Source organism: Pituophis catenifer, unplaced genomic scaffold (genome assembly GCF_029215685.1).
Source record: "Pituophis catenifer annectens isolate HBS135680 unplaced genomic scaffold, rPitCat1.0.hap2 SCAF_17, whole genome shotgun sequence".
In the NCBI taxonomy this organism is placed as follows: Eukaryota; Metazoa; Chordata; class Lepidosauria; order Squamata; family Colubridae; genus Pituophis; species Pituophis catenifer.
The window spans coordinates 474291-486337 of record NW_027256897.1 but is presented as its reverse complement, the minus strand read 5'-3'; the positions used below and the strand labels follow the sequence as shown (position 1 = coordinate 486337).

The following is a 12047-nucleotide window of genomic DNA, read 5'->3' as shown; positions in this document are numbered from 1 at the left end:
TGTCTTGCATTTGGCTGCAAGCAAACAGAACCTCTCTCTCCCCACCCCCTCTGCTGCCTCAGATCTCTTAAGCCCAAACTCCAGAAGAGATAAAGGAAGATGGTCTCTGTGCTCTGGTGTACACAGAGAGGGGGGGGGGGTGTCTGAGGGACATGAAAACAGTCCAAGCAGGGAGAACAAGGAAGAGACCCCACCCCCAGCTCTGGAGAAAACCTCAGTTCCTTTTTCCTACAACCTTCCCATTATCTATCATCCAAACCAACATTAAAAATTGGCGGAGTTAATATCACGTTATTTGGGAGAGGGTTAGAAAATGGAGTGATTTTTTTAAATGTTCAGTGGGATGTAACTCTGGTATTTTGTGGATGTTTTAATCTGAATTGCTTTTACTTCTCACTCAGCCAGATTTTGTTCTGGAGGGAAGTTTTTCCTGGAAGTTAAATAGAGAGAGAAAATCACAATACCTGAAAGCTTTAGGCTGTCCGTGAAGTGGGGAGGGGGAGGGCGCTTTAAAGTTTTCTATTCTGGAAAAGGAGTTTATGAGAGGTATCTGAGCAGAGCTCTTATTAACAAGATATCTGACAGATAGTCATACTAATTATGCAGACTGGCTCCTTTAGTTGATAAGGTTTTCTGTTTTCGTTTGCAATCCCCTCCCTACACATTCTATTTTTGGTTTAAACAGTCATATTTTTTGCATGCTGATCTAAGTGCAGTACAAAGAAAGCAAATGCATGGTGCGGGGTAAACAATGATCAAACTTGAACAATGTAATAATCAGTTTAGGACACTCTGCCTTAATTTAACTGGCATCAAATCCTGCACTGAAAAGAGAAACTTTCAGATTCATAAAGATCCTGTGGAGAAAAAAAAAAAAAACCCAAATGTTTTAAGGACCTTTAAAAACCCTAAAATATCAGTCTCCGAGCAAAGTTGCAGGGAGCCGATTCTGAAGCCAGACAAGAAATGTTTGAAGCCTGCGGTGTTCCTTCTAACCCCAACAGCAACACTGATTGTACAAAAGAAGATGAATCGCTGGGCAAGGAACGGAGGATTCTGCCCAAAGTGGCAGAGGCTGGCTCCCTTGCCGAGCAAGGATTGAAGAGGAAGGGAAGGGCGGTTTCAAGCATCAGGGATGCCAAATTGATTCAAATCCAGTTTGAAAGATTTGCTGCTTTTAAAAAAGCTTCCTTGGTTTGGTTTGAACGCCCAGGAGCAGCAGACAGTCAGGGGCAGCTGGGTCGCTGCTATGATTGGGAATCAGATTTTAGCCAGGAGCCTGGAAAGCATCTGGACTGGGACTTCCCTCAAGGGTGCTCAAGATGGTTGCTTGAAGTCTTACAAAACTATCTACCGAACATCTCTATATCTGTTTTTCTCTGCTGCTGATGCAAACAGATGCCAACCCACCACATTTGCGTATGCCACCGACTCCTCCCGACAGGAACCGGCTCTCGGTGCCTCACAACACGAAACACAATAAAAAGCATCTCAGCAATAAAGCTCATAAAGACCACAACCACCTTTGAGGGGTCTTCCTCTCCTCTCCCTCTTTCGGGCAGAACTGTTTAAACCCTTTTCTGAAGGGCACAGCGGAGGGCACACGGCTGCAAAGGGAGGGGGCTGCTCCAGAACCAGGGTTGAAATACGGGTGGCTGTGAGAAGAAAATAGTGTCTCTGCATCCCTGAATTCAGATACCTGCAGGTCCTTTACCTCCCCCACCCCAAAAGCTGTGGATCCCCAAGGACAGATTAAACCAAAGCAGGAAATGATGGCAGAAATTCATAATGAGCTTGGTTAATAAGAAGAAAATATGAGGCAAGCAGATGATACAGACCGGATCTTCTAAACTTTAGTCATTTTATGAGTTGGTACCACTGAGTTGGTCAAAACTGGTTTGTCAGAGGGAAAAACCAACACTGAATGTAGATTGCATTGTGTAACCTGGCTTGGCTATTCATAATAAAATTTGGTGTATCTGTGTGTGCATGCATTCATCTATATTTCATTATTTTGTTTCTTCCTCCTTTTGGAAGGAGCCCAATGTCTGTGGTTCATTTATTCCTAATAAAGGTACATTTTGTTAACTTTCTCCAGCTACTCAGATGATTCGCTTGAGACAATTCATGGGCACCAGGCGATGTAGCTGCTTCTAGTAATTCTGAAAGTGCCCTGAGTTTAAGGAAGCTTTCATATCCTTCCAGCATCTAAAATCACTGTTCTTCTAACTGGCACATCAAACAAACTATTTTCATTAAACGTATTTCAGGAAATAAAATGAGAAAATAACAAGAGTTTGCGTCAATGGTGGGCAACGAACAGTACATCCTTATTGAAATGCAGATTAAAAACTGCAATATGGGGTTAGCCTTAAAATAGTGAAAATGAATTTAATTTTAATCTTAATTTTAAAATACAAAAGGGATCGGATTGAGAGAAATGTACTCTTGTCTGTGCCCAGAGAGTTAAGTTTTAGATTTTTAAAATATTATATATCCCTTCCAAAATTTAAAAATGAAACTGTTGCTACTTCAGCTAAAACATCTGAATTTGAACATATTGAATTTGAAATCTATTCTTATAAGGTCTGTTTTGGGGACGGGTGGTAGCAGCAGGTGGGAAAGAGCTGTAGGAGGAGAATTTTTGTCAGAATGGTTCGTGGGAAGGAGAAAAGGTAGAGGAAACACAATGGAAGTTCATTTTTTTTTAAAAAAAGGCTTTCATTTTGTTTCATTTCAATACTTATCTTCATCAGAAATATGCCCCTCACTATAAGCCTTCTTTTGTCAACTTGTGCAGAGCTGCCCAGGTGTTGCTGAGAGTCAAGTGGCATGAAAGTTTAGTAACTATATTTTATTGATCATAAATCAGGGCCATTTAAAACTCCTGTCCAAATGATACAGATTTAACTATTGATCGAAAACATAGCATGAACATAGGCTGTGACCGGACAGAGAGAGACAGACGGAAATGTTTACTCTAAATAATAACCAATAATTGTCTAAAGCACTGTTCGTTCTGTTCCACCTTTACTCAGGGCCCTCTGGTAATGCCCGCTATAAACGGCATAAATGAACAACCTTGCCATAAATGGATACATGAACTTACCGCTGCCGCCCTGCTTCTGCCCCAGAGGAGAGCTCTTGCTTTGAAAGATCGAGCCGAGGCGGAAGGCAAAAGAGGCGCTTGTGGTCTCCCCTGCTTTTCAAAAGAAAGCCACCCCTGACGCCTTTCACACCTTGGTCAGACTCAAGACAGCTGTATTGCGGGAAGCTTCTCTCTTTCTCTCTTGCCCCAAACCACATCTGGGACAGCTGCCTCAACGGCTGAGCCATGCTCTGACTCTGCTGGAGGGGAGGATGCAGCTGAGTTCCCTGCAGGAGGAGCTTTCCCTTGGGTGAACACTCCCCCAGAGCTCCCCTTCAAAAGGGGGGCCATTCTCCTGGGTAACCATTCTCCTGGGTGACCTGGCATAAGCAGTCACTTAGCTTGCCTCTGGAAGGAGATCAGGGGCATGAAAGCAAAAAGGGAACTGAGCTGCGGTGGCCCAGCTCAGTGCCAGTTGCAGGTCTGGCTTTGGCACCCCACACCTGGCACACGGAGACAACTCTCTGGCTGCCCCCAACAGCCCAGGGTTTGGTTTCCATAAAAGTCTTAAATTTCCGCTGCCTTCCCCCCCCATCTCTGACTTCAGCTGGGCTGTACTGGTTCCTGAAATGGCCTTTATCTCGCATTCTGATAACTTTTGTCAAGCTGGGTGGGGATAATGGGAGGTGTAGTCGGGCCAAAGGGCTTGAAGTGCAGGTGTAGCACAGCAGGTGGTCTCAGTCGCTGCATCCCCCCCATGGGGCTCCTTTGGGGTTCACAACCCCAGGAAAAGGCCTGGTAGGGAACTGGGCATTCGGTGTCAGAGTCGCCGACCCAAACCAATTTTTATAGAATATTTAATAATTTAAGCAAGCAAGATCGTCCTCAGGTGACTCAACAGAGCAGGGACCTCATGAGGGAAGCCAGACAGGAGGAAAAAGGCGGGAAACAAGGAAAGGCCCCCTTGTCACCCAGCAACCAATCAGAGCCCATGCAGCGACCAGCTCTCTTCCACCAATTGGCTACCTCCCCTGTCTTCTTACTCCTCGCCCGGCCCTCTTCACCTGTCCAGCTATTAAATTTTAAATATCTCAACGAGACCAAATTCTGGGCTGAAAGAAACTCACACTGTGGATTCGGCAAAGGATTTATTTTAATGCACCCAGCATTGGGAAAAAACGTTTTTTAAAATAACAATAATAATAGGAATCTGCAATTCTGAGGTTTCTCTTCAGGAGGAGCTCTTGCCCCTGTTCCGGGCTCTCTCGGTGTCTCAGCATCTTCAGTCTCTTTGTGTGACGGCTGAACCACAACGCCGAGGCCGGGCAGGCGGCTCCTTATGCCCCAGAGCCCCCTTCCGTTGCCTGCACCCCGCACGCTTGGCGCCACGCGAGGATGCCGTGGGAGGAGCCGATGAGCCACGGAGTCCTCTGGCGGCTCTTTCGTGCAGCTGGGCCGCTTCCCGGGGCAGCCTTAGAAAAGGAGAACATCCCTCGGATTTGAAGCCGGCCTCCTCGCCAAAGCCTCGGTTGCTTAGGAGGCCGAGACCCCTTTAATTCCGGGGAGGGGGACAGGCGAGGACCGTCCTCCATTTCCCAGCAGCCCACGGCTCGCGCAGAAGGAATTGTGGGAAGTGAAGTCCTAGCGAATCTGGCCAGCCTCAGCCTGCCCACCACCCACCACCCACCACCCCGCTTCTCCTCCGCCGGCCCCCTCCACGAGGGAGGGAAATGTGCCGGGAGACCCTTTTGCTTCTTCCAGGGGGAAAAAAAGAAAAAGGCCCTGCAACAAACTGGATTCCAGCAGCAGTCCCCCGAAACCCCCTGGGCACTAGATAGGATCTCCCCCCCAGTCCCTGGTCTGTGGGAGGAGGGGGTCTCCTGTTCCTGTTTGCCCTGGGGGCTGAGCGGCTTTTCGTCCTGCACCGCCCTGGGGCTCGGCGGCCAGCGGCCAGAAGTTTTCCGCGGGGTGAGCTGTGCCAGCCTCCTGCAGATCGCCTCTGCGCCTCCTTGGTCGAATAAGCCCCAGCTCCTTGGGATCGCCCGCCCTGTGCTGCCCGTCAACGTGCCCTTTAAAAAGACACTCGCCGGTGCTGAAGCGAAGGAGGGAAGGAAGGGAGGAAAGAAACGTTGTCCGCTGCCCCCGCAGGGTTGGAGGCTTTGCGGCGGAGAGCGAAGAGCGGAGCGTCTCGGCCGGGCGGGGGCTGCGCGGGAGCTGGGCCGAGGCCCGACGCCGCCCCGCCCTCCCTGCCTGCCTCCCTCCCTCCCTCCTGGGCGGGCGTGTGCGAGGCTCTGCCCGCCTCCAGTCCACCTCCGCCCGCCTGCAGCAGAGAGGAAAGGATCGGCTGTTGCTCCGTCGAAGCCGCCGGCGAGGAAGGCGAGGGGGTCTCCGCGGTGGGCGGCCTTGGACGCTACAACTGCGCCCCGCAGCCGATGCCCAGGGAAGGGCGACGCGATGGGCTTCCTGCACCAACTTTATCTCCTGCTATGGAAGAACGTGACGCTGAAGCGACGCAGCCCGGTCAGTAGTGGGGGGGAGGGGGGTGAAGAATTTGTGGGAAGGGAGGGGACGGGGCTTGGCCCCCTCCTCCCCCCCCCTTGGTCGGCGGGGCTTCCCAGAGGCCGGCGGTCTTGGGGATGGCCGAGATTTTCTTGCGCTATTTTGCGGGGGGGGGGGGGTCGGGGAGGCTTAGGAAAGGCTCCCGCCGAACAGCTGGGGTGGGAGTCCGAAGGCAGCCTCCCCCCCTCCCAGAGGCCGATCTGCGGCCAATCTCTGCGCTTGCCCCCCTCCCGGCCTGGCTGCGGGGGAGGGGATCTGCTTGGAAGACCCTCTGCCGCTGGCTGGAAGGGCAGGAGGGAAGCTGTGGGGCTGGACCCCGGCTTTGGTCGGAGGGGCTGGAAGACAAAGAGGGCCAACCCGGGGCTCAGAAGACGCTCCCCCCCCCCCCCGTGGATTGTCACATTTGGGGAGGCTGCAAGAGGCTGGGCGAAGGCTGCCTCCACCTGTCCACCTGGCCCTGCCCGCCGCTCTTCCCTCGGTTTCCAGGTCAAGGGCAGGAAGCGGCTGCAAAGGCCTCTTCTTTAGAGAGAGACAGAGACCGGCAACAGGTCAGGGATGGGGTATCCTCCACTTCCCCTCGCTGGGGGACAGCCAACGTGTTGGGAATCATGGGCGTTGTAGTCCATCATATCTAGAGAGCAGGAGGTGGGTGGGTGTCTTCCCTTCTGTGCCCCTCGGCCTCCATCCAGGCTGGGCAGTTTCTGTGTTGTTTTCCAGCCCTTAATAACAATAGCCATAGCGCTTAAACTTATATAGTGCTTTGCAGTGCTTTACAGCCTCCTCTAAGCGGTTTTCAGAGTCATCCTGTTGCCCCCAACAGTTTGGGTCTTCATTTTACCCACCTTGGAAGGCTGAGTTAACCTTGATCAAAGATGATGAGGGAGGCTGGGCAGGCTTTCCAGATCTTCCTTCCATGTATTTCAAGAGTGGAGTTGAAAGACTTTTGCACAATATCATTTCCTATTTCTTTATCAGTAAAGTAAATCACCACATCTCTAGGCAACTGCCTTTGCTTTGCCACCCAAGAATTAACTCTGTAGGCCTTATCAATCTTGCAGGATACATCTTCAGGGCTAACCTTTAAAATCCTAGCCAGAACTTCAGCAGACATCTTTCTCAAATCTTGTCTTTTATCTTCCTGTATTCCCCTAATTCTAACTGCAAGTTCCATGAGTCTGAATTGCATTATTGTGGTTTCATTTTCAATCCTTTGTTTTATATTATCTACATTGTAAGTCTTATAGTCAGCTTCCTTTATTTTTTTAAACTCTACTTCTGAGCTTTTTTCTTGAATCCTTATTAAATCATTTTCAATTCTTTGTATTTTATTATCCAAATTATAAATCTTATCATCAACTTCCTTAGTGTCTATTTTTGAATTGATAATTTCATCCATCTTCAGAATTATTTCTATAAAACTTTTCATATGTTGCTTCAGAATATCATACTTTTGTTGAATCAACTCTTTAATTTCCTCTCTAAAATTTTCAAGATTCAGATTCACAGTCTTATCATGTCTTGCCATCTCCTCCAGTAAAAATCCACACCTGCTTTGTTTTTCTCTTCCCAGCTCAGGAGCAGGGCTCCGATTGTGCGCAGGTAGTTTGGGGCTACCTGGAAGCAGGGGGTGTGGAGGCGTTCTTGCGCCACCCGGGACTGGGGGGTCTTTCATTTCCCTCTCTGCCTTTCCAAGGGCCAGGAAGGCTTTTCTGAGCCTCTCTATGCTGCGTGAGGATTAGGCCATTAAAGAGACGTTCTAATGTATCCTAGCTCTCTTGGAAGCTGGTGTGTCTCCTTCCCTTCCCTTCTCTGCTCCTCCATCCCGGCAGGACCCTCTGCTGGCTTTCCCACTTTGGCTGGAGCTGAATCCCTCTTCAGCCTCCAGCCTCTTCTCAGCAGGGATGAGCCCCGTAAAACAGGGGTGAGGTTTCCGTGTGGCCAGCCTCACGGCTGGGGGCCTTCTTAGGAAAGGGCTGGGTGGGGATGGCATGCTGGGATTTTGCTGTTTGCCACTGGGGCATCTGTGGGTCATTTGTTATCTTGGGGCAGTTTGATAGCCTTGTGGAGTTTGGCTGCTTCCTCTGGCATCGGTTTCGCTTTATCTTTGACCTCCCTCTGAATAATCCAGCGATCTGCCCCGTTCTTGGAACTGTAATTTCATTGATGCCGTGGCTCCTTCCCTCTGCAGAAGAGAGCCTCCCCGGGGCTCGGTTCCCCTCCCCCTAATTTATGCCCATTGTAATGAAGGAGCCCTGGAGGATCTGGCGAAGGCCTCTGCAGCAGCACCAAGGCGGCTTCAGGGGCATAAATTCCGCAGAAGCTCCTGCTGCGGAGCAGCCTTGGATCCCTTTGCAGCTTCCTGGGTGGGATGTGGCCCCCTCGCAGGAGAGCTCGGTGCGCTTGTGCCCTGCCAGGACTCGCATGGGAGACCCTCCGGACTCTCGGGCTGCCTGTTATCCCGGGGAGACCAAACAGTTCCCCACAGGCAGGGGAGGCTGGCTGACCTGCAGGGATGGGTCCATCTTGACACCAAGAGCTGAGCTGGGCCAGACACAACGGAGAGCTCCTCCTTTAGCTCTGGCCAGATAAAACCTGGTGCTTTTTCCAGAAAATTCTTCTGTTCTGCTTCCTGTCTCTGTTGCATAGCAAAATAGACAGACCGACCCTGTCGGAAAACTGACTTCCCTAAGAGCAGAGCAAACAAAGTTTGTGTTTGGGGAGAACCTGGTCCCCAAAGCTGGCCAGAGAATTCTGGGAGTGGAAGTCTACCCGTCTTCAGAGTGGCCCCGTTTGAGTCCCGCTGCTCTAAAGGGAGGGGTCGCATTTAAGCCCTTTCTTTGCCCCCCTCTAGGGAATCAGGCTGGGTGGGTTGAAGCCTCCACAGGAGGCTGGTGCAGCCTCCAAAGAGGGAACCTGCAGTTCTTCTCCTTCTCTGGCCAGAGGAATGGAGAAGGGACACTCCCATAGAAGCGTCACATGCAGCCCCCTCCAGAGCATGGCCAATGTTGCTGGGCTGGGTTTACCTCCAGGGTCTTTAAAGGCTCTCCTTGCTTTGGATCCACGTGAGGGAAGAAAGGCTGCCCCGTTTCAGGGCTCCTCCCCTGGGGTTCCTCGTCTGGGCCAGTCTGGTGGCCAGAGCAGCCTGGCCCCACGCGGGGTGCATCGATCCAGCTGGGCCCTTTTGTACATGCTGGTTTGTTTACAGAGACCTTTCCAGATCTGGAACTCTGTTAAGGGACATCTGGAGGGGGAAGAAAGCAGCTTTAACACAAGCCTACACTCCCTTGTGGGCCTTTCCATTGTTCTCCCCCTTTGAAATGGGGAGATTTGGCTGGCCTGCTGGAGCTGACCTCCCCGCCTGGACAAAGCGGGGTTTGTCCACCAGGACGTCAACGCCACCTCGGCTGCGAGTTTCTGGGAAGCCTGTGAGAGCATCTTCTGTATTTGATGCAGGGATTTTCTTTGCCCGCCGTCCTCCTACCCACCCACCCACCCACCCAGCTGCTCTAAAGCTAGGAACAAGGTGGGCAGCTCTGCTCCTCTTTTAATCCTCTTGTGCATGAAAATTTGGGGAGGGAGAACGGAGGTGACTCTCTTGTGGCTTTTGACTGTCTGCTGAAGATGGAGGGAGGGGAAAGGCCCATATAAAAATCCCTGAGTGGAATAGGCTGTTGTTTTTTTGGTGGCCGTGAATAAAGGTGCAGGTTGTTAATTTTAGGCACTCAACTGGGTGTCGTGCTGGGCAACCACCCACCTGTTCCTCGGGCAGCTGTTCCGCCAGGCACATAACTTGAGCTGTGCAGGTTAATTTCCTCCCCTCCCCCTGTTATTCCATGCACTTTTTATCTGCTTCTCCATTTCTCTTTAAGGTAAAGAGAGGGAAGGGGGTGAACAAGAAAAAGGCTGCCATTTAATCCCACTTAAAGCAAAGGGCCCTTTTGACTACAGGAGGGAGAGAGGGAGAGAGAGCAATTGTTGCTTGATGCAAAATTCATATATTTAGATACAGGAACTGATTTGTTCGAGGGTGTGTTTTAAAAGTTGAAAAGAAAATACTTGGAGAAAGTTTGTAATTAACTCTGCGAGGGAACATTCTGCCCTGATGAAATCTTTTGAAATAACAACATTCAGGGCAGGTCTGGTGAGGAAGCAGCCAGACTGGCTTCGGATCCGATACAGGGAAGGTCTGCCTTTCCCCAAGCGGTGGGGGGTGTGTGTCTCTAGGCAGGGACCCTCGTGGTCATGCCCCTGAGCTTTCACACGACTGAAGGCAAGAAATCTGCTTTCTTCTCTGGCATTGTGGCTATTGGCACAATTAGAGGCTTGGACGGGGCAACTCCCATTCTAGGTGGATTTTGAACTTGTCCTTTTGTTCTGGTACTTCAGGCCTTCTCATCTGGCCAATCGCTTCCTCCTTGGCAGTGCCAAACAGAAGGTCTCCTTCCTTCCGAGGGAAGGCACACCTGCCGTGCCTCGGGCGATCAGATGGCGCTTGGTGGCATAGCAAGATTCCCACGGGGGAAACACGGGGCCAGTGTGTTTGGCGAGTGAGTGCCAGCCTCCCCTTCTTGACTCTACCTGAGAACATGCCTGCAGCTGCAGGAAATCCAGGGAGCTGCCCAGCGTTGCTTGCCTTGGAGATCGGAGCCAGGTCATAATTTACCTGGAACTCTTTGATTTATCAGTCTGGAAGTGAAAGAGAGATGTGGGCAGGGCCAGATAAATGGCATTTCACCCCCAGCAAGAACGCTAACAAGAAAGAGCATTAAAAGCCAATTTGCACCCACGTGACAATTCTTTATGCGGAAGGCGTGAGAACATTTTGCTGTTGGTTCCATGGAGAAACCCGATGCTTCCAGTCCGATCCTCCCCTTCCCCGCTAGGCTGGTGTTTCTCTACCTTGGTGACTAGGGTGTGTGGACTTCAACTCCCAGAGTTCTCCAGGCAGCAAGCTGGCTGGGGAATTCTGGGAGAGAAAGTCCCTGCATCTTGATGTTCTCATGATTGAGAAACACTGCTTTAGAATTTAGTCAATTCTCCAAAGCATCCAAATTCGTCCCAGCAATCTGCTTGGGGAATTCTGGGAGTTGAAGTCCACACACCTTAAGTTGTCAAAGTTGAGCTGCACGCTAAGCTAGACTGCCCCTGAGCATCAGGATCAGTGAAATAATCTGTCGGTGGATTTCTCTGGTCCGCTTCCCCTGTCAGTTCTCAGCCCACGTTTACTGCTCTTAGTTTTGCCAGATGAAACAGTGAGGAAATGACCATGACTTTCACTGGAAGGGAGACGCTCTCTCTAGCTGCTTCCTCCAGGCTCTGCGTAATCGCATCACAAGCTGTGTTGTGGGTCTTATCTTCTCCTGCTAAACAGCCACACACACCCCTTTCCTTTTAGGGCAGAGGTGACTCTGGTAAACATTCCTGGGAGGGCCTAGGTGGCAGCTGCAGCCAGCAAGACCTGTGGACCTTTGTCCGATTTCATCATTGCAAAAGCAAAAAAGAAAAGGCAGCTGCCAACCGGCCTCTCCTTTAGCCAGCAAAGAGCGCGTATATAAGGTGTTGAGGGAAGTCCTCGAGGCTGCTGGGTGAAGAGAAGAAAAAGACTTTCCCTTGCTATCCAGTTGTGCAGGAATAGTCCCCCCCCCACTCACACACTCACACACTTGGTGCGGCTGTGTTTTTAACAGAGGGCCCTGCTTTCTTTCTGAGAGCCCTTCCCATCGCTTGTCTCCGTTCCCATTTTTTGGGGTGGGGTGGGTGGGCCGGGGTTTGCTGTGTGGGTGTGTAAGAGAGCGAGTGCCAGCAGTCTCTTTGCGGGGTCTGAACCCATTTTCTGTCAAGGGGTGATTCACTCCGGCGTGGTGTCTTGGGGGCAGAACGGTGTGCCTGCTTGCAATGCAAACCCGGATTTGGTTGCTATGGAAACGTAGCAAAGAGGATCTTCTTCATAAGGCTATTTTTAAGAAAAATAAATTGAAGAACGATCCAAAAGAGAACGGGGGGGGAGGGGGGGAGAAAACTGGATCAAAGACCTGATAGGATCCACTTGCCCGCTGCTCCCATAAAGGGCCAGGTGGGAACCTTCCCTGCCCAGGTAGCTGGCCCTGCAAAGACTGGGCAAGACTGGGCAAGGGAATGTGCGTCTTTTCTTTCCCTTTTCGGTTGTTGCGGGTTAACAGGAAAATTTTCTGCTGATGTTTTTTTACTGTAGAAGCAACAGTTAGTGCTGCAATTTTGCTCAAGGAAATGGAAATATACAGACTTGCTTAATTCCAGAGCCACAAAGAAGGAACTAATAATGTGTGTGACATAAATATTTTGCTCTAAAGCAGCCCCCTCTTGTAGGGTTTTAGCCCGAGGGTCTTTCCATCAGCCTTGAGTGCCGTGTGGGCTGCGGGCA

The 12047-nt window shown here is 50.7% G+C and overlaps 1 protein-coding gene across 1 annotated transcript in view; it reads left to right on the top strand.

Annotated features, from left to right (window-relative positions):
* Window positions 1-5461: 5461 nt before the first annotated feature.
* Window positions 5462-12047, top strand: part of ABCA2 (ATP binding cassette subfamily A member 2) — a 31687-nt gene continuing 25101 nt past the window's right edge. The window contains exon 1 of the mRNA XM_070955812.1: window positions 5462-5608. Within this exon, the coding sequence (XP_070811913.1) occupies window positions 5543-5608 (66 nt within the window). The 5' untranslated portion in view covers window positions 5462-5542. The remainder of the gene's footprint in view (window positions 5609-12047) is intronic.